Raw genomic sequence first — 24,282 nt, forward strand, 5'->3', positions numbered from 1 at the left:
ATAGAGGGGTTGCATTCAGACTTGCTGTGCGAAAGTACACCAGTACAATAGTTTGAGAACCACTCGTATAGTCCATTTAATTCAAGATGGAGTGGTCCAGTACCTATGTATCATAATTTGAAGCAAGCTAAAGTTAAGGAAGTGAGTACAAATGTAAGTTTCTTCCAAGTGTTTTTGCCGATTCTAACGAAGTTCCATGCAACTGTCATTAATGGAGTTGTGCAGGTTATTAGGTACTTTGAGCACAGAGTTGCTATTCCAGTGCTTTTGGAGGAAAGCGATCAATGTTTAACAAATTACAACACATTAAAAAGCCATTTTCCAAATATTTATTGAAGCAGTGAAATTGCTCATACTGTGCTGGAAAAAGGAGTTTTATTGAATTCAGAAACTTAAACAGTATTGCAGCACAAGATATTGCTATCCATAAACTAGACTCCATTGTAAACTCTAAACCTTCAGGGAGAGTCAGTTTGCAAGATCTAATACCTATTCTCTAGCATAATAATCTTGCACTTTTGGAAAAACTGCAGAAAGGCACTTAAGCTGTTTCTTCTTTTAAGACAGGGACTTTTTAAATTCTGCTGGTAAGGATCTTTTCACTGCACAAGTGAGAAATGTGCAGTTTCTCTAGGGTTTTCACTCCAGATCATCGTGATGCTGGGAAGTTTCATTGATAACCTGTTGAAGAATAAGACAGCTTACATTCTGAGCAATTTCAATACTCAAGACATCTGATGTAAAATTAATTTTACTAGAATAAGTCTGTACACTATTATTAGCACAGCTAATATCATCTTCCACTTATGCCATAGTGGAAGTTGATGACAACCACTCACTTACAGAAAAGTCAGCAATTGGTTGATTAAATTCCTAGTTGAAAGTGAGCAAAAAGGCATGGGGGCAATAATATCTTGTTTACAAGCACCTTATTTGCCTGCCATATTGTAGAACTAAGTCACTTTTAGGAATGATTTCAGAACCAGCTAACCCATCTCCCTAGATCTAATATCTGAGAAAACAGAAGTAGCAGCCTTGGCCAGATGTCTTTACAGCATGGTTATGAATGTTGTGCCATCCCTGCATAGAGAGGTCCCTAGTTTGAAGGTTGAAGTTAGCACATTCTCATCTGTACAAAATATTCAGCCCAAATGCATGTTACTATACTGTGTTACACTACTGTAGCTTGGGCAAGGTACTTCAGCATGCACCATTTGGAAAATGAAGTTAGAATGTACTAGATAATAGCTTGTTGCAATGTACAGTGTTATATCTATATTTGTCATTTGTTTTACTTCCTCCACTAAAAGAAACTAAAACTGGCACCAACCTGTCCGTCTCTGGTTTCAACAGTCTTAATTAAGAGTGTCCTCTTTGAGTGGGTGTCAACGATAGGATGAGACTCAATGTTGGTTTCTGCAGATGTAAAATTATTGGTCTGTTATGATTCTTCAGTGATCTAGTTTAAGTTACTCATTTGCTATTGAACATACATGATAGAATAGACAGATTCTTTACAGGAAAGACTGATGCACTTCATAGCATGACAAGTGCCAGGCACCAACAATTAAGGTCCTAAAATTGCTAGATGTTTTGTAATTTTAGCCATCACTTAATTCTGATCACCCATTGTTAAAGTAAGATTTCAAAAACACTGTTTAGGAGGTCTCTATATTGAGAAATTTCTGTAAGTGATCTGGATAGAGGGCTCCAGTCTGAGGTTATTTTAAATGACAAGTAACTGGCTACAACCAACTCTAATTCAGATATCTTGCATAGATGCAGGCAAGAGTTCTGGAAGTGGCTAATGATCCCGGTGTTGATTTTCAGGTGCTCCTTTTGACATCTCAAAAGGGCCTGATTTTCAGGGAGCATGAGTTCCTGCCTTCAGAAAAAACCCTTTTAAGTTGTCTTCAGTTGGGTATCCGTATCCAAGATCATAACAAAACCTATAGCCAGTATTTTGTGACTAGTGAAGTTATTACAAGGAATATCTTCCTGAACTTAAAGTGCCCCAGCCACTCAAAACAAGTAGTTAAAATACCAATGTTTTGAATTAAAGGTCTCTGGTGTTAAAAATGAACAACATTTGGGTTTGGCTATCAAAACCTGAATCAATTACACCGGGCTAAAAGGAAGCTGTCTTTAGAGTATTAGTTTACCACAGCAAAAGGATACACCTTGTCAAAGAAGCTTCCCAACACTCTGTGTGAGAAATTAGATACTACTTACCCCTCAGATTCAGGGAAGCAAAAGTTGGAATAGGCACAGTAATTCTGCAAAAGAGAATTCAAGTTTAGTGAAGCTAGTCTCTGGAATTTGATAATTCTTATAGCAGTTACTCTTGAGTTGCTGGCCATATTTGCATTAGTTTTATCTACCTGCTCTCCTCTCCCTCCAACAGTTTTCTATATGTAGCAATCTCAATATCAAGAGCCATCTTGACATTCAGCAGTTCTTGGTACTCATGAAGATGGCGAGCCATTTCTTCCTTCATGTTTTGGATTTCCTCCTGCAGACGGGCAATAGTGTCTTGGTAGTTAGCAGCTTCAACAGCAAAGTTTTCCTCCATCTCACGCATCTGGCGCTCCAGGGATTCATTCTGCAAGAGAATTTTCAAGTGAAGTGTTGGCTGCAGTTTAGTAGCTGTCAGCCTTCATCTGTTGGGTGTTTAACCCCACATACCCACCCAACATGTTCTATTCTATTATAGAAGTTTAATAACCTCACCACTAATTAATGCACTAGTGGAAGGGGCTAAAAACATGACATGACTAACTGCCATTTGTTAGCTCTTTCATCCTCTCATGGGGCAATTATGGGAGCAATGTAGTATAACATTTACATATCAGAAGAGGCAGGGTCACAGTGCACCTTGCATTTGAAGTGGAAGTACCTATTGGGTGTCTGGGAAGTGGGCAGGCAAAGCCCGCCCACTGCTAAAGGATCCTCCCCCAGCCTAAGGGGAGGAACCACAGGGCCACAGAACCCACTGAGTGCGGGGGACAACTAATAAAAGAACAGGGACAGGAGTGAGGTCAAAGGGTCAGAAGGAGGAAACCTAACGGGGACACCGAGCAGAGAACCCCGGACAGCGCCCACTGCTCCTCGAAGGCGTCAAGGGAGCCAGTGGACACCGCCCAGAGGAACTCCGCCTGGATGCGTGATCGGACCATGGAGTGGAAGCAAGCCCCACAGTCACCGGAGTCTCCATTGGCCAACCTCCCCTCCCTGGTCGCGTGGATGGCCTTTTTCGCCAGGGCGAGGAGGAGGTTGACCAGGAGGTCCCGGGACTTCGTGGGGCCACGGATAGGGAGTGCATACAAAAGGAGGTGAGGGGAAAAGTGTAACCAGAAACGTAAGAGGATGGCTGTGAGGAGCCGGCGTAGGGGCTGCAACCTGGCGCATTCTAAGTAAACATGCGCCAGGGTCTCCCTCACGCTGCAGAAGGGGCAGGTGTCCGGGACAGGGGTAAACGGCGCCAAGTACACGCCCGTGCTCACGGCCCCATGGAGGAGCCGCCAACTGATATCCCCAGTGGGCCTTGGGACCAGGGTGGAGTAGAGGCTGGCCTTGAAGTGGAAGTAGGTGGTATTGTCCCTAAGTTCCTTGTGTCACAATCCAAGAGCAGCCCGAGAAACCTCACCTGCAAGTGTCATCTAGTACAAATCAGGTCAGTGGTTTATTTTCAGAGACCTAGATTTGAACCACTGACAGTGCCTAGTTATTGAAGTTTCCACATTAAGTAGAGTTTGACAATCTTAAAGATTTGCTTAGTTATACAGAGAAAAACTTGTGTCCGTTCTTTAAATCTTGCTTTGTTTCATAGCGATACCAATATACAATTAAAGTTAGATATGAAGCCTTTTGTTTTCCAAAGGAAAATGTAATTAACAAGGAGTACAGTGTGAAGTGCAAGATTAGTTAACAGTGGATTAATCTTTCAGTTACTCAGCTTGCAAATTTATATACACTGCTCAATATTTCAGCTTTAAAAATAAGGTGTCAAAGCTGAACAGTCACCTCCTTCACCTTCATTCCATAGTCAGCCAACACACAGCTGAAAGCTGCAGGTTAATCAAAAAGGACCTTTAGCTTATATTTTAGAATTCCATTTTAGACTGCCATCTTGTTTGATAGGCCACTTCTATTCTCATCCATCTTAGCATGTAATGTGACAAGGTAACAGCACAAGTAGTAACAGCTGCAGTGGTATCTTTCACTTACAGTTCCTTTAAGTGCATCAACTTCGCAGGTGAGGGACTGTATTTGTCTGCGGTACTCATTAGCTTCCTGTTTGGCCTGACGTAGGGCATCATTGTTCCTAGTAGCAGCTTCAGAGAGATCTGCAAACTGTTGAAAAAGCCAGATTTACAGTTAGTATAATACTTTAACAAAAATGTATCCTACTCCAGTGTCCCAGATAAGGGTAAGAGGAATGGTGAGTAAGAGACTGCACATAGAAAGATCTTAAATATTTGAAAGAAAGGCTCCAAACTAGTGTCATGCTGTTACAACTCTTGATTTCATTTTTAACCATCAAATTAGAGAATGAACACATCTTCAGAAGTTAGCGTTCATCATTCTTTATCTACAATGTATGTTGCGCTATATCTACACCCATCCATTTCTTCCTCTACCAGCTCATCTGTACACAAGCCATCCTTTATTACATGGGATGCTTCTAGCTATGCAAAGAATAGGAACTATGACAAAACATTAAACTACTGTAGTATCTAGGTTCTTGACACAGTATTATGGATCAAGACTTAGTGTTGATTCATGACAGGCAGTACCTGTTTTGGGGCAGTTAGATAAAGCCTTGCCTCCGGGATGTAAGTAGTTATGTATCATGGCAAAGCTATCATGGATATCTAAAAAGTAAAGTTAAGCCAAATATTCTTATTTCCACAAGGGCCATACACTTACCTTGGACTTGTACCATTCTTCAGCTTCCTGAAGATTCTTAGCAGCAACACTTTCATACTGCTGACGGACATCACGCAGGGCAGCAGTGAGATCTGGTTTAGCAACATCCACATCAATTTGGATATGTTGTTCCTGAATCTGGGCCTGCAGTTCCCGAATTTCCTTAAGAAAACAGTGGACAGTCAAGTACTGTTCTATGGTAGAAGGTACAGATTAATAATCTAATGAAGATGCACTTTACCTCATCATGAAGCTTCTTCAAGAAGACGATCTCTTCTTGCAAGGACTCAACTTTGCGCTCAAGATCAAGACGTGCCAGAGAAGCATTGTCCACATCCTAATTAAAGGGAAAGATCATTTAGCAAGGTCACTATACTAATAATAAGGGGAAAAAAATGAATCAGTTTAATAAGCAAGTTTACTGCTACTTTGATACAAAGTCAAGCAGCACAGTGACCTCCCTGAAAGTCTGTAGCCAGAAATAATATGAAATGTATTTGCAAATTGGGTACTTGCATACACAGAGTTGCATGTCAGCTGTCGGTTGTGTATATATTTTATACATAAGCATTAAATCAAGCAGCACATGTTTCAGTCTAACTCAAAACCATTTGGATTTTTCTGAAATATTTGTTATGCATCCATCAGAAGATAATAAATCTGAGAGTCAGGATAACAAAGTTAAGCAATTTCTTGCCAAATTCTCTGGCAACATTAATCCAATCCCTAGGGAAAAAAAGTTGATATATTTTATTCATCAGAACACCTCCCTACCTTCTATTTGATGTTACTGCATACTGTCCTCATTACAGAACTAGATAGCACTACTAGTGCTCAGCTTGGCACCATGCTTTATCTCAGAGAGGAAGAATTCATTGGTGGGTTAATTGTGTACAATCTAAAGCGCTTTTAAGGTCAAGGCATTCTGGGAGGAGGTTTATACAAATCTAATTAATTATCGACCTTGTGCACATTGTCAAAGATTCATAGAATTTAAGGGGAACATTTACATATTAAATCTTAAATTGATGGCACATCTGGCATACACCAGAAGTAACAGTTTGTACTCCCCCACTCATTTTAACCAGTGGTACCTGAAAAGTCTTGAACTACAAGCATGCCATAAACTTCAAATTGACCCAACACATACATTAGAGTTGAAACAGCCTACAGTGGAGGGACTAACTTGATAAACTTTAGTTGGAGATGTTCCAGCTTATCCACACGTGCTTCCATTACATGAGCACAATGAAATATAGTTTAATGAATGGAATGAAATTAATTTAAGCACAACTTGTAATCAATCTTTTTTCCAGTTTTGGAGGGCCATGTTAGAGTGGTTAAGAAGCCCTTTAGTCCTAGCATCAGGGCTAAGTTTTCAAAGCAGTGTGTTGGAGCCAGATATGCAATTAGATGATGCACAGATTTGAATATTTACTTGGACTTTTGTTTAAGCATATTCATAGTGATGGGACAATATTAGAGGACTGGATAAGCCTGTATTTTTCTAGCTGCATCTCTGAATTTGAGCCAAGAAGTCAATCTTGCCAGGGGCTCTCAGACACATTCCCTAGTAGCAGTCCAGCTGGGTATACATTGCTATAACTCATTCTTTGTACTGATGCACTTGCTACCTGGCTGTGCCCTAAAGCAAGCAACTCATTGAAGCTTTATCAAAGGATGATGGATGAACTCAGATGCATCAAATAGTTGAACAGGTAACTGCTTCAGAATGAAAAGCTATGTAATGCAAGTGAACTTATTTGGTTACTTTAAGAACAGCTCTTACCATGCGAGTGCTATTTTGCTGTTCTGATGTGGAATTTTAAGTGCCACAAAAATAGTGTCCTACAGTTCTTTGAAACTATACTTAAAGGCTGAAATAGCATGAAGCTTCTGTGCCCTGGTAGGAAGACTAAGGCTGTTCCTTCTTGAGAAAAAAAGTCCAGAGCAAGCTATACATTTAGTTTTGTATGTCAAACTTTTGACATCCATTCACCAAGGGAAAGATATTTGTCATGCCAATGCTTGTTTAGTTATTCCTCAGATTCATGCATCTTTAAAACTTCCTCCTGTTTTCCTACCTTAAAGCGTGTAAGTCATTTGCAGTCAGACCCAAGATAGTGGAACTCATACTGAATGTGAGTAACAGGTCTTCAGTGAAATTTATGGTTGGTGCCTGTATTTCTGCTGACCAGTATTAAATACTGAATTCTATGCATCTAGTATTACTGACACCTTACATCTTAAAGGTTCAGTACATGTATCCCATTCTCTAATACTAATGGCGGTACTGGGCATCTAGGTACAGCAAGGATTGAGATGGCAGAGAAAAAAAATCACTTCTGAGTAACCTGCTTATTAGAATACAAACATCATTTATGTTATTAGCATATGGCAACTAAGTATAATCCAGTCTATGAAATATGCTAAAATGTTTAACACCAAGGAATAGGACAGAGTGCATGCTGAGAGCACTCCCTTCCTCCCCCAACTCTAGACAGTTAGATCAGTTTGAAAGAGAACTGTGTCCCTTTAAAAACACAGGTAAGTGCAAGATCCTTTGCACACCTTTAATAAATTAAGCCAGACTTAAACCAGTTTACCTAGATTCTTTGCTGAGTTCAGCTCAGTGGAACTAGATAAAAGGTTAAGTGCATTTAAGAATGCCTATGCAGGACTTTACACCAGTTTAAGTCAATTACGTTAGGTAAGCCAGTGCAACAAGTGTTAGACAAGCCTGATGTGAAACATCAATGTCACTATTCTTTAAATACAGAAGAAATTGAGGTTCATTAAGGTAATGCCTGGTATCGTCCACATTTTAGGCAAGCAACTCCATTTTTCAACATGCCTTCATTCTTGCATAAAGAGCTCATGTTATTTGTCTTGAGCAAGGCTTGGGACTACGTTGGTGCAATTCAGCTTGATTAGCAAAATTCTGGTTGTCATTTAGACAGGCATCCACTAGGGACTCTAGAATACCAGACAATACCAGACTATGCAATTTTGTGACCCAAGCCACATCTGAGCCCTGCTGGCTGGAGATAAAAGGAATTCTAGTAATGCCTTTCCACAGTGATAGTCTCTTGAAAAGAAAAAAAAAGTCTTGAGAGGCAAATTCTATAAAGAAATCCAAACTCTAGTTAGAAGTTTTGGGTTTGTTTTTGACTAATGAAAAGAAAGGCTGAGGTTGCAAGAACCCCTAGAGTTGCTTTTAATATAGTGCTTTTCCTCAGTAGATCTCAAGGCACTTTACAAAGAAGTTATTCCCTCCCTCCTCCACCTGTAAAATGGGGAAATTGAGGCACAGATGGGTGATGTGAGTTGTCCAACATTACCAGCAGGCTACAAGCAGAGCTGGTCTTCCAATGTAAAATGCTCTGAAGAGCTCAAAACCTATATATCAACTGAAGCCTAGTTTTTTTACTGAAAGTACAAAGTTATCTAGACAGCTTACAATTCACATTAACGTTTAGATGACTCAATGTTTCTCCTCTGAGAACTTCTTTTAAAGAAAAATCCAGTATACATAATCTTATTACTTGATTGCTATTAACTTTTGATATGACCAGGGATCCTAGAAATCTGTTTGCCATGGGAAAAAAAATGAAGCCTCCTCCTCTCCGCCAAAAACAAAACACACAACAACTCACCACAGTTTCCATTTACAGAGAATATTTAGTTTTTCTATTTTGTGAAAAAAATAGAAATCATACATTGAAACTCCATTTATCCGATCTAATTGTGACTGGGGCCAGATCAGAATAAAAAATTCTGATTATCAGGAGAACTGGCAAAGAGCTTTCTACCCCTTATTTTAAGATGGGGGAATGTGGGCAGTGAGCCACAGGTGGCTTGGTTAAACAGGGAGAGCTGGATAATGGAGGCTTGGATAAATGGGGTTCTACTGTATAAAACAGACATAGAAGTGTTTGGTACATGTAAGAAATACAAACTGCAATTCTATTAATTACAATTCTTAAGGAAGTTTGAAGCCTACCAGTGCCATCCATCATGATTAATAAAATTATCACTAAAAACCTTGTGTTCAACTGATACCTAAATGTATTGTGACTAGGGAATTAAAGTTCAGTATTTCATTTTGATCACAGAAAATTAAGATCCCTGGTCATAACCCTCCCCTAAAATCTGAAGGCCGCCAGAAAGAGAAGTTGTCTGACCTATCAGTAGACAGCTCTAACAGGAAAATTCTCACATGTTAGAGCCATTCTTATTTTGCAAGAATTTCAGAGCAGGAGTCCTGTACTAGGAATTTCAAGACTGGGCCATATCTAAAATAACTGATGTTATAAAACATTTCTCTAAAACACGCTTACATCATTACACATTCTGTAAGAATGCAGCCTGCAGCAAGCCACTCTTCTATACAAAGAGTTCTATTATTTCAATCTGCTGCCACCACGCTTGCCATAATGCCTGTATCTGCATTCCATAGTGAATCCCATAGAAACCATTAATACCTTTCAGCCAAGTGAACAGATGGCTCCCTTTCACCCTTATTGGATCAGAAAGCGATTCCACATTGGAGCGAGTTTGTAGAATAGGCTAGTCTTGGATAAAGCAAAACAATAGCTCTTCCCCTCTCCACTTAGACTATCATCATCCTAAAGAAAACATGTAGTTACTGCATGAGGACTGGTGGATTCTTGTTAAATAAAAGAATCCCCCACAAAAAAAACGTAGAGTCTTATTTCTACACTTGTCCACTCCCTGCTTTAAGAGTTCACCTCTGATGTGTTAGACATTGTACCTAGTCATGCAAGCCAACACTTCTATTTCAAATTACTTATTGCAAATACATTCAGAAGTGTCAAGTCTGCTATGTTTTAGTAGAATCTCCAAATACTTTAAAAAAGTTAACTGTTTCCAGTTTTACTAGTCTCTAGACTAAAGGAATGGCCATGCCCTTGATAAGAGTAACTTCCTGGAGGTACTGAGCCCTCGTCCAGACTAACCCGCGGCATCGGCGGGTTAAAATCGATTGCTCGGGGATCGATATATCGCGTCTAGTCTGGACGCGGTGTATCGATCCCCGAGCGCGCTTACATCGATTCCGGAACTCCATCAATCCGAACGGAGTTCCGGAATCGACACGGAGAGCCGCGGACATCGATGGAGCCCCGTCCAGACTGGTGAGTACCTCGATTTTAGAAATTCGACTTCAGCTACGTTATTCTCGTAGCTGAAGTTGCGTATCTAAAATCGATTTTAATTCCTAGTCTGGACGTGGCCTGAGAGAAGTCTTGCACCTTTACAAGTTGCTTTTTTACCACTAGGTGGCCCTACATCTGACTTGTACATTATGCCAACTCTACACATTTCGGTTTACATTCAGTGTGCTCCTTATTATGCATTTTAATATGCAGAGATTATTACAAACCTGTCTGAAAGATTGCAGGGTGCTCTCAGCTTCTTCTCGCTGAATCATCTCTTCTTGCAACCTGAAAATAGTAGCATATTGATTAAACAAACAAACTAAGGGGGGGGGGGGAGAGAAAACCAGTACTAGTGTCTGTTCAAATCCAGATGGTAGCCACACCCAGCCAACATCCCAGTCAGAGGGGGAAGATGGGGCCTCTGACAAAAGGCATCTCGTTCCGACATTTTTCTGGTCTGTGCCCTCTTCATTAAGTTTGCATGACTGGGCTTTGAGGCTTTCTGCTGTTACAGCAGTCTGAAATCCACAGATAGCCTAACACAAGCAGTGCCAAAACCGTTACTGCTTATTCAGCTAATGCGCAACAAGAGGTTGACCTAGATTTGGGTTGGTTTTAAATAATCTTTTGCTACATTCAGATTCTGTCAGGCTGCAATATTTAAGAAGTGGATTAATTTGCCAAACCAAAGTTTTCAAACCCACGAAAAACCTCAAGATAAGATCCATGGTGCAACACAGTAAGTACTAAGAACCCAGATGAGAGTGTGGCAAAGCTAACTGTTTACTTGGTCTTTTCACTACACTGTCTGAACAGAATACTAGAGACCCACGTTGGAGATTCCCCTAGAAGATAGGGGCCATCCATGATGGTTTTCCACAACAGCCTGCTTTTTCAACTTTAATCTGGACTAGAAGCGCCTTGAATATACATCAGGCTTCTTTTGGCTGCAGACCAGTTCGTTTATGGATACACACTAGTTAGTTATCCATGTGGACTGGATCTGTGCACTCCGCCATCTCCTTGATGCTGAACTCAGCTTCAATGGCCATCTAGTTGGGGCTGACCCATCAGAACAACTTGAAGTGGTGTTTTTAGGCGGGGGGGGGGGCGGAGGCGGAGGGCCTTCTCGCACTCTGGAGCTGTAGATTGTTCCCTTCGCTCCCCACTTTGCCCTGAGGTCGAAGCCTGGGCGCCCCCTCCCCACCCATCCGCCCCCGGAGCACTCACTTCTCCCTGAGCCTCAGGATGTCATCGGCCAGGTTGTCCCTCTCCACCTCCACCCTGGCTTTGTCGTTGGTGAGCTGGTCCACCTGCCGGCGGAGCTCCCGCATCTCCTCCTCGTAGAGGTCCCCCAGGCGGGAGGTGCCCTTGCCCTTGAGCTGCTCCAGCTCGGCCAGCAGGATCTTGTTCTGCTGCTCCAGGAAGCGCACCTTGTCGATGTAGTTGGCGAAGCGGTCGTTCAGCTCCTGCAGCTCCACCTTCTCGTTGGTGCGGTTGGCCTTGAATTCCGTGTTGATGGCATCGGCCAGCGAGAAGTCCACGGTGTCGTGCATGAGCCGCGTGGGGGGCAGGCTGCTCCGCATCCGCAGGGCCGAGGACTTGGTGGCATAGATGCCGCCGGGCGAGGAGGAGACCAGGCGGATGCTGCTGGGGCGGACGGCGCTGCCCAGCGAGTAGCGGCTGGAGGAGGTGATGTAGCGGCTGCCCGAGGTGCTGGGGCGGCTGCCGCCGCCGAACATCCTGCGGTACGAGCTCTTGCTGCTCACGGTCGTGCTCATGGCGGCGGCCGGCGCTTTGTAATCCGGGGGCGCTGGGTCCTGCGACTGCTGCCGGAGCGAGAGAGACGAAGGAGAACGGCGGTGGCTGCCCGCGGCGGTACTTATACCCCTGCCACGCCCTCGGCTCGGCTCGGCCGCGCGGCCCGCCCCGAGCCAGCCAACCCGGCCAGCCGGGCGGCCCCGCCTCTCGCCCTGAGCGGGGCGGGGCGGGGCCGGGCCGGGGTCTCTCCGCTGCCAGCCCGGGCCCGCCCTGCAGTGCGCACAAAGGCTGCGGGGCGGGGTCAGGATTCCCGGGCCCAGGGAGGGACGGGGCAGTTTGCGGGGGCTCAGGATGGGGGGACAGGGCCTGGGGGTCAGTAGGCGGCAGGGTGGGGAGAGCAGGAGGGGGTCAGTAGGCAGGGTGCAGGATCGTGGGGGGTCATTAGGAGTCAGGATGGGGGAGCAGAAGAGGGTCAGTAGGAGGCAGGGTGGGGGATCAGGCGGGGGCAGTAGGAGGTGGGGGGAATCGGAGTCAGTAAGAGGCAGGATGAGGGTCGGGGGGTCAGTAGGAGGAAGGGTGGGGGAATCAAGATGGGGGTCAGAAGGAGATAGGGAATCGGGGTCACTAGGAGGCAGGGTGGGGAGAGTAGGAGAGGGTCAGGAAGCAGAGAGAATCGGGGTCAGTAGGAGGCAGGGTGGGGAGAGTAGGAGAGGGTCAGGAAGCAGAGAGAATCGGGGTCAGTAGGAGGCAGGGTGGGGGTCGAGGGTCAGTAGGAGGAAGGTGGGGGAATCAAGGTGGGGGTCAGAAGGAGATGGGGAATCAGGGTCAGTAGGAGGCAGGGTGGGGAGAGTAGGAGGGAGTCAGTAGGAGGCAGGGTGGGGGGAGCAGGAGAGGGTCAGGAAGCAGGGAGAATTGGGGTCAGTAGGAGGCAGGGTGGGGGATCAGGAGGGGACAGTAGGAAGTGGGGGAATCACGGGATCAATAGGAGGCAGGGTGGGGGAGGAGGGTAAGCAAGAAGCAGGCTGGGAAGATCAAGCAAAGGAGAGGAGGGGATGAGGAGAGCGGAAGAAGGAGGAATCAGACATGGAAGGGAGTGATTGAGGAGGGGGCTAGAGAAAGGAGGGAAAGGGCCAGAGCACTTTGCAAGTTAAGTCTTTTCCTTGCCTTTTTGAGTAGCAGCTGGGCAATCTAGGTGGGCTCTCATGCCGTGAGAAAGGGTGTCCATGTGCTTTACGGAGCTGGGGGTCAGGACTCTCCATGCTCCCCTGGTGCCCTGGCATGGAGGCTGGGTTCGGGGCGGGTGCCGGACGAGGGCTCGGGGTTAAGCAAGGAGGCGGACAAACTCACTTTCTCTAGGAGTCACTGATGCCTGCTTTGCCATGCCAGCACTGTGTGCAGAGAGGGGTGAACTAAGCGCATGCTCAAGGCTGAGTGCTGATGTCCGATACATGCACCATACCGGCCTCGCTCGTGCTTGGTACATTCCCAGGTAGCTTGTGGTGTACACAGGTCACTCTGCTGTCACCAAGTCTGTGCATAAGCTGGGCTGCTGCTCATGGGGGGGCAATTTGGGGGGAGGCAGTGGCTAGTCTGAAGCTTGTTGTCTGGCATGGTGTGTTCAGAGGCTCTGGTGGCTGCCCCTAAGCATGGAAGGGAATCCCTAAGCTGATTCCTGTGCACTGACTAAATCGAAATAACCCAGACTTCCCCCCACATCACCCTGTACCCTAACCAGGCTTCTGCTTGGCATATTTTAAACCCTTTATAAAAAGGGCTCTAGCAGAAAAACACACATTGCAACCTGACACAGCACGGAACAGCCATGTTAGTAACAACATCCCAGGCTAAATAAAAACAGTTACTGACTGTGTGAAACAACTCAAGGCTAGACACTATAGACATCTATTTTAAAGGCACAGTGACAATTCAAATGTTTTGATATTGATAAGAAAAAAATCCAGGTTCTGATAACCATTAAATAGTATGTGCTGATTATTTTATAAAATAAAAATTGCGTACGAGATTTTTCTTCTTCCCTGTAGCTGTTTGGGGGAAACTGAATATCAGGAAAACAGTGAAACTAATTATATGCAAAGGGCTGTCAAACATATGAAATAAACACTGACAAATGGAGAAAACCTTTTTTGTTAACTTCTTTCAATTATTGTAATCTCAGGTATTACTTATTAGGCACAAAATTGTCAGGCCCAAACGAGATTTTTGGAATTCCCTTTGGCTAGGTGAGCTAATGGACTCGATTTTTGGGGGTCAGTGAAGGTGCAGATTTCTTTCATTGTTCTGTTTTGTTAATGTTTTAACAAGAGACGCTTCCATTAGTTAAAATTTGAAAGTAGATAGAATAGAATGTTATCAGAATAGTCGAATGACACCAGATTAAGATCTTGCTCCTGCTTCTTGGCACAACCCTCTATGATTTGAACGAGAGAGCAGACTCCAGTTTAATAACTGAACCATTTAAGTTAATGGGAGCATTGCCATTGACTTCAATGGGCATAGAATCAGGCCTGAAGAGAGCAATTGGCTAAATGACAGCTATAGTGAGACATAATAACTGGCAGCAATTATCTGAAGGATATAAATATCAAGGATCAGATGCTGCATGTTATACTGCGGCAAAACTCCCATTTGTAGTCAATGGGAATTTTGCCTTAAAAGGATGGGGCACTCAGCAGGGAAGAGAAGTTATGTAGGTGGTACAGGAATTAAAACTAGGAGTTATGGAATGAAACTAAGAAAAGGAAAAAATAGTGGAACATCAGGGAAAAACTCCCTCTCTACTGGGGAAAAGACGTGTCACCGACAGGGCAATTAAATTACTTTCTAGGTCTTTTTTATCTTTAATTGCTATGAAAAACTATTTGATCTAGTGTAACTTTTTTGTTTTTATTTTTTAAATCTCTCACCATCTAGCTCACAACCCCTTCAAAACTAATATTTATATTGGATATGCTGATAGACGTGAACATACAGATGGACGATGGACAAAGTAGAGGGTCTGATTCTCCTATCACGGCACAATCAAGTGAGTGGGAGATACTTATATCCCATGAGGAAGAATCAGGCCCAGAATATTTTGTGAAGAAATGTTTTATAAAGGAATTTGTACTGTGTTTTTATTCTGGTTAGGATCTGGAAACAAAAGAATGTAGTTTGGATCTAAATGAAGGGATTTATTTTGGACCTCTCTGCCACCCTCCTTCAGGCCTTACTTTGTTGTTTTCATTGCAGCTTAGTCAAGCAAGTGAAGCTGACATGGTTGAGCTACAGAAGTGTTTGCAACACAAGTCCTGCACTACAGCTCACTTCATTCTCTCATTCAATAGGAGGCAGGGGTCACACACACACAGAGCATTCGTGGAGCTAACTGTACTGGCATCCTGGACTGTCCTGAGATGTGCCATCCTGGCTCTGTGAGAGCTCTTTATTTCAGCCATCAGGTTTCAGCTATAAATCTTTGTGAGTCTTCTTAAAGTCCTGGCACAAGAATACACACTCCCTCCATGAGAAAGCAAAAGTATGGCAGCACATAACAAGCAGCCTCATAGATTAAAAATGTTCTACTTGGTAAGTACTGATAGTTTAGCAGTACTTTTTAAAAAAAGATGCACCACACCCAGTCAGCACTGTACTTTTACTAATGGAACAATAATTGTTTATGCTTCACATGTTGATAATGAGTGTCATGTTTTCAGCATTTATTTTCCCCAAAATTCAGGGATGTTTGCTTTAGCAAATAAATTTGAAAACCCTAATATTTAAATATGATTTGCCGTATGTTTGTTCCTTTCTGACCTGTGCATTTCTTGGGCGGGAGCCTTAATGTTGCTCTTTGCCATGAAATTTACTAGAAGTGTTAAGAAGTTAGTAGCCAGAATGTGATAATCAGAATGACATAAAACTTTTAGCATCATTTGTTGGGTGGCCCTTACACAGGTCCTAAGTGGGGGAAGGTGCAATGAGTCTCTTCCCTATTGCAGAGTCCATAAGGTCTGCCATGCTCAGTCCATGCTGTCAAAGGAGTACATGGACTGACCTCTCCGTGCACCTCCTGGGATGCAAGAAAATCCAGTGGCAGTGGGAAAATATTGTATCCAGTTGAAACTTCACAGGGAATTTTAGGCAGGCCCAGAATTGGAATTTGGTTAACACTCTTACTTTTGGATGAGTGCTGTGGAGTCCTTAATGGCCATAACTGGTCAGGACCTTCATTTCCTGACTCATCAGAAAGATGGCATTTCTAGGACCACTGTGGCCACTAACTGTCAGGAGTAAGGCCCTGCACTTGCACCTGTTCAGTACTCCTGACACCTTAACGAGTCAAGTATCGGGGTAGCCAGGTTAGTCTGTATCCACAAAAACAGCAAGGTCTCCGGTGCTACTGGACTCCTTGTTGTTTTTCTTAATGAGTCAGGTAGGCTGTCTGATGGTCCACCCTATCTGATTGACTGAGGAAACTAGCAGGATGGTTCTTAAGCTAGAGTGATCAGATGTCCCGATTTTATAGGGACAGTCCCGATTTTTGGGTCTTTTTCTTTATAGGCTCCTATTATCCACTCACCCCCATCCTGATTTTTCACACTCGCTGTCTAGTCACTCTGTCTTAAGCCCAGCAGCAACAGTAGCTTGCTGATTGCTCAGTACACATGCCTATGAACTCCCTGCCTCCCTATGTTTGGTTCTCTCCAATCCCTACTCCTGCTTTGCTTCTCCATGGCTTCAGCCCAGATCCTGCTCTGCACCCAGCCTTGCTCCAGTCCTGTGTCCCAGCCTTACTCTTGTCAGAACCAGCCCTGCTCCATCCTTCTCTGACTCCTGGTAATCCAATCCTGGCCTTCAGCTCTGATTCCTGACCATTGGCTCCGGTGTTCAGACTGTGACTGCAATTCTGACCTTTGGCCCTGGTTCCAACACTCTCTTGCCCCTTGGCTCTGGCATTTGGACTCTGACCACTTGTATCATGGAACCACAGTTTTGGAGTTCTGGAACAGTCGCTAAGAGGGAGGACCCTTTTAGTGTGCCAGAGCTACTTAAGGTCACATTCTTTTACTAGGGTAAGCCACTTGGCTTCACCATTCCTTAGACTGAAGCTCGGAGCCTTCAGCGCTCGTACTTCACACCGTGAACTCCCTTCAGGGAGTTCACCTGACTTGGAGACGTGTACATGCAAAGTGACCAGTACACCCCCACCCTCAGCTTCTGCGGTGACTCTCAGCCAGCATTGTAAAAACAGTTGGGTGTATTAGGTGTCTGGAACACAGCGTAAAAAGTCCTTAGTTAGTATGGAGAACAGAAAGTTACAGCATAGTCCATCTTGGTCAGCCCAGAGCCTTCTGACCCCTCTTTTCCATTTCACAAGAGGCTCCCCCGTCTAGCAGCCCACACTTAACAACAACCCAATTGACCCTGCCTCAGTCCTTCGTTCTCGGATGAACATAGTCACCTGGCACTCCTCAGCTCTTTGTTCTTGAGCTGGTTAAACACGTCTGGCTTCCTGCAGAGAGGTGGCCCATCCATGCTCGTTAATTTCTAGGTACCAAATTTCCAGGCAATTGGAATGGCCAGTGTCTTCTCGAACTCTCCATGGACATGAGGCCCAGACCCCAGGTAGCTAGTGTCAGTTGAACCTGTATCTCCAGATCTCTGCGGAGAGTAAACAACCTTTTTCTGCCACCTAGTTAACAATGCAGCATATAGGAGAAACTAGGGCACACACACTATTTGTACAACCTATTACAGGAAAATTCCCACTTCGTCACAGTCTGACTGCCTACAACCTGGTCTGCTGACACTAACACCATACTAGGATATATTCAGTAATGCCCAGAAGTAAAATGCCATTAAAGAATTTCCAGCACTGTTTATCACAATGCCCTGGCTTCTCATCCTAATACTAAGTTGGCCAAGCCTTCCTTAACACATTAGACTCATGGTTCTAGCTTGAGTTGGTACAGAGCAGAGCTAAGTTCATGGCATGATTTTTTAAATTGCATTTTTAATGTAAGTCATTAGCTATGAACTATTAATTACATATAAAATATCAGTGATTCCTGAATTCTCCCCAGGGGTTAGTTGTACATAAACTTATGGCCCCTTTGCTCCAGTCATGCAGAAAAAAGAGCCCTGAATGGAATGAAGAATCATGCTCTGCAAGTGCAACAAAATATCCACGTTCTGTTTCCCTTGATATTCTCTCAATTGACAAATAATTTTTATTGATATTAGTCAATGTTGGGTATGCTGTTTTTACCGATATTGTATATTCTATACTTGTATAAGGACTACTTGCACAAGAAAAAAATCGCAGGATCAGGCCCTGTATCTGTATGTCTAAAAACATCTGTATATATAATGAAACTCATGTGTCTTGATTTGTAATTTCATTTCAGTGAGGTAGTGACTAGAGTAGTTCAAGCCAAATATTAAACAAGTTTTCCATTGAGTATCTTAGTTTACTTATGTATTTTTACTAGGCAGGTTAGCATGACTGGCGCATTTTCTGTTTTCAAATTCAGTACATATTCACTTACCAATATTTAATATCCAGAAAAAAATCCTAGCTTATGATGCTGTGGAAATGCAAATGCCAATGTTATAAAAAAAATCAAAGCAATGAAGCAATCCAGGACTTTATACTCTCGTTCTACCTTATTGAGATTTTTAATTGATTTTTCCCATACTCATTTTGTCATACGAAAATTATCCTCTTAAAGTCATATTCACTGTTATAATTACATGTCCATTGTAAGAACCAAGGCCAAATGGTCTGCTCCAAGTAAATTGAGAGTTTTCTCATTGACTTCAAAGGGAACAAATTTGGGCCCCAAAACCTGAAATTGCAGACACTACTTCCATTGAAGCCAGTGGTTCAACTCATGAAGTTCTTATCCAGCTTTTACTCAGCTCTTTGGTGTTTAGCCTAAAGAAGGACCACAGAACTGAGCTTCACAATAATAATTTATTCCAACAGTTCTCAAACTGCGGGTTGCGATCCCAAAGTGGGTTGCGACCCTGTTTTAATGGGGTCACCAGGGTTGGCTTAGACTTGCTGGGGTCTGGGGCCAAAGCCTAAACCGCACCGCCTGAGGCCCAAGCCTGAGGGCTTCAGCCCTAGGTGGCGGCACTCAGGCTTTGGCTTCAGCACTGGGTGACAGGACTCAGGTTACAGGCCCTCTGCCTGGGGCTGAAACCCTCGGGCTTCGGCTCTGTGCCCCCTGCCTGGGGCGGTGGGGTTTGGGCTTTGGCCTCTCAACCTGGGGCAGTGATGCTTAGGCAGGCTCAGGCTTCAGTCCCCCCTCCTCAGGTCATGTAGTAATTTTTGTTGTCAGAAGAAGGTTACAGTGCAATGAAGTTTGAGAACTCCTAGTTTATTCTATAACATATATCAGAAATATATATAAGTCTATGCTAGTTGCCATGTTACCAAACCAAATATACACAGCTTGGATGAATAGCTAGTTATCTAGTCAAGGAAATGACTAGCAGTTTTTCAAAATCAACCCACTGTGTCTGTAACATTATATTTTACTGTAGTATGAAATATATGAAACTAAGGGTGTTTTATTGCTAAGGAAGTGCTCTGAACATGACTCATACCACGACCATGTGACTTATATTTCCAAAATTAATGTAGTTGAGAATCTTGCATTCTGTTGCTCTATAGTTTTGGCTTTACTAGTTGTCATAGAGTCATAGACTTTAAGAGTCATAGACTTTAAGGTCAAAAGGGACCAATATGATCATCTAGTCTGATCTCCTGCACAGTGCAGGCCACAGAATATTACCCACCCACTCCTGCAACAAACCCCTGACCTCTGTCTGAGCCACTGAAGTACTCAAATCATGGTTTAAATATTTCAAGGTGCAGAGAATCCTCCAGCAAGTGACCTGTGCCCCATACTGCAGAGGAAGATGAAAAAACCCTAGGGCTTCTGTCAATCTGCCCTGGAAGAAAATTCCTTCCTAGCCCCAAATATGATGATCAGCTAAACCCTGAGCATGTGGGCAAGACTCACCAGCTGGACACCCAGGAAAGAATTCTCTGTAGTAACTCAGATTCCACCCCATCTAACATATCACAGGCATAGACCCCACCATTTCTGGCTGATTTCCTCTCTCCATGGCCCCACTTGAGTTAATCATTTTAAAAGCTAAGTGGGATATTGTGTAAGAGGTCTGTGTTTGCCTCAAAGAATATGCAGCGGTTCCGGGGTTGGGAAAGAGGGGAAAAAAAATTCCTCAGACTAGACTGTAACTATAGTGTGAATAGTATTCAATCCCTTTATAAAAATATTATTTGCTCTTCTATGATTCACTTTATTTATTATTAACATATCACTAGACATTAAGTGCTGACAATATGCTCAGTGCTGGACAAGACACAGCTAAAGACACAGGCCAAAATTTTCCAGAGTGGCTAATGGTTTGGGTGGGGGCTCTATTTTTTGATGTTCAGCTTGAGGTATCGTAAGAAGGGCTTATTTCCACAGAATGCCAAGCACCTATGTCTCAAATTGAGCATATATAGATTGAGGCATTTCAAATCTTGACTATGGACTCTGCTCCATGAAGCTTACATTCTACAAGCATGACAAAGTTAAAACTGTCATGTGGAAAGTCAAAGAACAGTGAAGATCTAGGACATTTTGAAATGGAGATGGAAGTGGCAATGGTGTTACGTTTATGTGGCCTAGCATTTGTAGGACTTGCGGAAGAAGCAGGAGAGATTTACATGGAAAATGGGTGAGAGGCTGCACTTTTAATAGGCAAATTATTCCCGGGAGAGAGGATGGCACAAGGGACAACCAGGAAAAGGGAATGGAAAAGTTGGCATTGGTGGTAGACCATAGAGGAGTGAGGAGGAGATGAGCTGAGAAGTAGGCTAGGGCAATGTTATGCTGAGTCTTGAGGATGAGAACAAGAACCATAAACTTGATTCAATAGAGGAGGGACAGCTAATGAAGGGATCTGAATAACAGAGTCATATGGTCTGAGTGGAGGATGAGGAGGATGATTTTATCCCCTGCAATCTGGATGGGTTGGAATGCAATGATATGGGGAAAAGGGAGGACATAGAGGAAGAGCTTGCCAGAGTCATAGTGGGAGATAACCAAGGCACAAACAAGGGTTTTATCTGTAGGGACATTGAGGAAGGGATGAGTTTTTGATATTCTGTAAAGAAATAAATAGTAGGATTTGATGGTAGCTTGGATGCATGGATAAAAGTTGAGAGCAGAGTCAAAAATGACCCAAGGTAATATAGGTGGCAGAAAAGAAGAAAAAATATTAAAGGTTTAGGGAGGAAAGATGAACTTGGTTTTACCCATGTGTAACTTGAGGAAACAGCAAGATGTCCAGGAGGAAACATTGGGAAAACAGGAGATGATTGCTACTCTTATTTATTGATTCACCCTTGGAGATTGATGGAACAAGTGAAGTTTCAGACCTCTCAAAAGGAAAGTATTGTTCAGCTGATGAACCACTCTATCAATGGCCATGCTCGAGAGAGGGCCCTCTACCCTCTGTTCCACTTCCTTCTTCCTTGGTTGTTTCAGTAGAGCTTAAGTCTAATGGACATTTGAACATGTTGCAAAGTCTGCCTCTTTACTCTGGCTTTTCCTGAGGGAGGAGTTAAGTAAGGAGTGGGAAGTGGGGAGAGAATTTTTTAGAACTGTTTACATTTAATCCATCATAAGGATTCTTGAAACAAATTTTCAAACCTGTTTTTGTAAGTGTTCCTAAAGATTTATGATGGATAGGTGACATAATTGGTCTACCTGTTACTTGGTACCCCAATCTTCAGCATATCAGTAACAGCCTTCAGTTGCTATGCCTGTATTATGCTGCTAGTGCAGATAGAAGCCATTCAGTAGTTGGGTGCAAATGCATTTGTCATTTTACATAGCCAAACAATAAGCCTCATTTCCTGAATTGTGATTGTTTCTCTCCATCTTCCTGATCTGGCCCTTTCCTGTTTTAAAATTTGAGGTTGACAAGCCCTTACAAAGACAGGTTATGCTGTTCATCCCTTATTTTCTATGGGCAAAACTTTCTGAAAAAGTCAAATACAGTGAGTTTAGTAGGGTATGCACCATTGGTGAGCACTGGCATCTGAACTCTTATTAATTCACATTGGACAAGCTCCTGCAAAAGCAAACTATGTAAAGGGATCATCTAACCAGCAAACAGATTTGGCGGAGGTGATTTAGAACCCGCCCTGTGCTCCACCAGTTCCATCACCTATGCTGAACATAATAGTACAATTTTTCATTCAATGATACACCAGGAAATGCTGATGTTGTTTCTGAGGGTGAGGCAGGAGACACCTGTGGAATTATTAATTATCTGCAACAACTGCATCTTCCTTTGAGATGCCCAGGACAGCAGAGCAGCATTAACTGAGGGCCATATGCCAAATCCTTGTTTCCAATGGGATGTGTAAATGAATATACTAGGATCCTGAGGTTTGTTGGCCTGGTACACACAAGGAGAAGGAGGAGACCCACACATGCCCCAGAGCTGAGAAACCTGGAACCACCCAGCAGGTGGGCAACTCATGTAGTTCAACTTCTTGCCTACCCTCCAAATCTGACCAGCTCTCCCTCACTGGTGGGACTGAAAGAAGACGATCCAGATGCAGAGTGGTAAATCCCATGCATCTGTAGTTGGGGGTGGGGACAGAGAGGTGTATAGAGGGACTGGAAATGAGGATTAACCTTCCCCTCCTTTTTTAATGACAAAAATGTCCATTCTCCAGATGGTGTATATCTGCTGGGGAAGTGAGACAGCAGATACATCTCAGCTCAAGAACAGAGAGAAATTCTTTGGCACAAGGTCTGGCTCAGCTCAGTGGCAGTCTGTGTTCACCAGCTGGAAAGGAGTCCCTCGTCCATTCACAAGGACAAGCTCACTTACTAGCTGGCATCTTCAAAGGTCAGATTCTTGTATATTGTAACTGGGTGGGAAGGATTGGGCACCCATTTAAGAGCTTTGTGGCTTCCGCAGTAGGGTTGGAAAGGGAACAGTTCCTGCCCCTTAAATTTTGGCCAGTTTCTATGGCTGTAGAGACAAAAAAAGCACTATGAAAGCTACTGAGACCAGGATGCGTGCTTGAAGCAGTTCAGGGAGAAGTAACCTTCTAGATAATAAAATTGAAAGGCAAGAATTTGGTAATGACTGGGATATGGCACCTTTTGCTCCAATTCTGGCATTTCTGAGTGCAAGTAGTGATAAAATTAAGGCTGCAGTAGAGCTCCCCATATGGCAAACAGGGAACACTGTAGCTAGAGGTATTTTCCTGTTAATCCAGTTCTTTTCAGGATATGATGCTACTACCTATAATACCATATTGCATATAATGCCTGGGCTAGTGGCATATGCACTGGGAATGAGATTTATGTACATTTCAGGTTGAAATGAATCAGCTGGGTTTATTTTGCTTTGTTTCCTGAGTTTTGAATTCTTGTGTTTGTCAGTTCTGCCATTTGCCACTTGGAGATCAGTGCCTCAATCATCACTGCAATGAAGTAACCCCCACTGACCTTTACAGCTGTCGCACAGGATCCTCAATTGACAAATCCAGCATTTCACCTTTGTATTTCAGCTAGGGCTTATGCGCCTCGTATTAGAAAACACTTCTTTTGCAAAATATGTCATTCATTATTTGACATCTACAAGACTTCATTCAACCCAGGTCTTGTGCAGCTGGATGTTGGCACTGCCAACACATATTCACTCATTCTCTAATTCTGCAAGAAGATTTCTCCTCTTTAGGCAGAGGTATTTAGTGCACTCCTCTCTCCAATTAAATTATACTAATTGGGGCTACATGTGAATTCTCTCCTTCCTATCTCAGAAAAACAGCATTAAAACTGATAGCCTTTTAAAAAAAAAACCTCTGGAAAATCCCAAGCTTTTTATTCTCATTGGATGCAAACTTAATATGGAAAAAAATAATGGCAGCAGAAGGGACAGCTTGGACTAATTTCATTTCACCTGGATCTTTCACAAGCTAGCTTGGAATACTTATATTTACTCCTATGCACTCTCATCTCACAATTTCATCCCTCACAATTTCTCCCGCTCCGGGCTTCTTTAGCAAGTGCTCCCCTAGGCCTTTCCTAGCACCTGATTTTCTATTGGAAGCTCCATCCCCATGCTCCCCTCATGCCATGTGATGCCTGGTCACCTGATCTAACTACAAAGTGGGCAGGGGAGGGGAGGCCCAAGCCCAAACCCATCACCTGAGACTAAATTACAAGGCAAAGGTTGGGGAAAGCCAAAATCCCATAAAGGGCTAGTCCACACAGTGAAAGAAGTAGACAAATCACCTCTTTGAGCAACAATTGTGGGCATGTTAGCAAAAGACATGGTCAGTACTGAAATATAATTGCAA

At 43.4% G+C, this 24,282-nt stretch overlaps 1 protein-coding gene and 1 long non-coding RNA gene across 2 annotated transcripts; one reads left to right on the top strand and one right to left on the bottom strand.

Annotated features, from left to right (window-relative positions):
• Window positions 1-313: 313 nt before the first annotated feature.
• On the bottom strand, window positions 314-11,981 carry VIM (vimentin). The gene is made up of 9 exons (XM_030550443.1): window positions 11,340-11,981; window positions 10,334-10,394; window positions 5,171-5,266; window positions 4,930-5,091; window positions 4,228-4,353; window positions 2,382-2,602; window positions 2,233-2,276; window positions 1,331-1,416; window positions 314-681 (listed from the first exon to the last, which is right to left on the bottom strand). Exons 1-9 carry the CDS (start codon window positions 11,888-11,890, stop codon window positions 640-642), a joined length of 1,389 nt encoding a protein of 462 aa, XP_030406303.1. The 5' UTR covers window positions 11,891-11,981; the 3' UTR covers window positions 314-639.
• A 2,825-nt stretch (window positions 11,982-14,806) lies between these two features.
• Window positions 14,807-22,778, top strand: LOC115645577. Its single transcript, XR_003998775.1, has 3 exons — window positions 14,807-14,913; window positions 15,120-15,455; window positions 22,645-22,778. It is a non-coding gene; the product is annotated as an uncharacterized LOC115645577 (long non-coding RNA).
• The last annotated feature ends 1,504 nt before the right edge of the window (window positions 22,779-24,282 follow it).

Source organism: Gopherus evgoodei, chromosome 2 (genome assembly GCF_007399415.2).
Source record: "Gopherus evgoodei ecotype Sinaloan lineage chromosome 2, rGopEvg1_v1.p, whole genome shotgun sequence".
In the NCBI taxonomy this organism is placed as follows: Eukaryota; Metazoa; Chordata; order Testudines; family Testudinidae; genus Gopherus; species Gopherus evgoodei.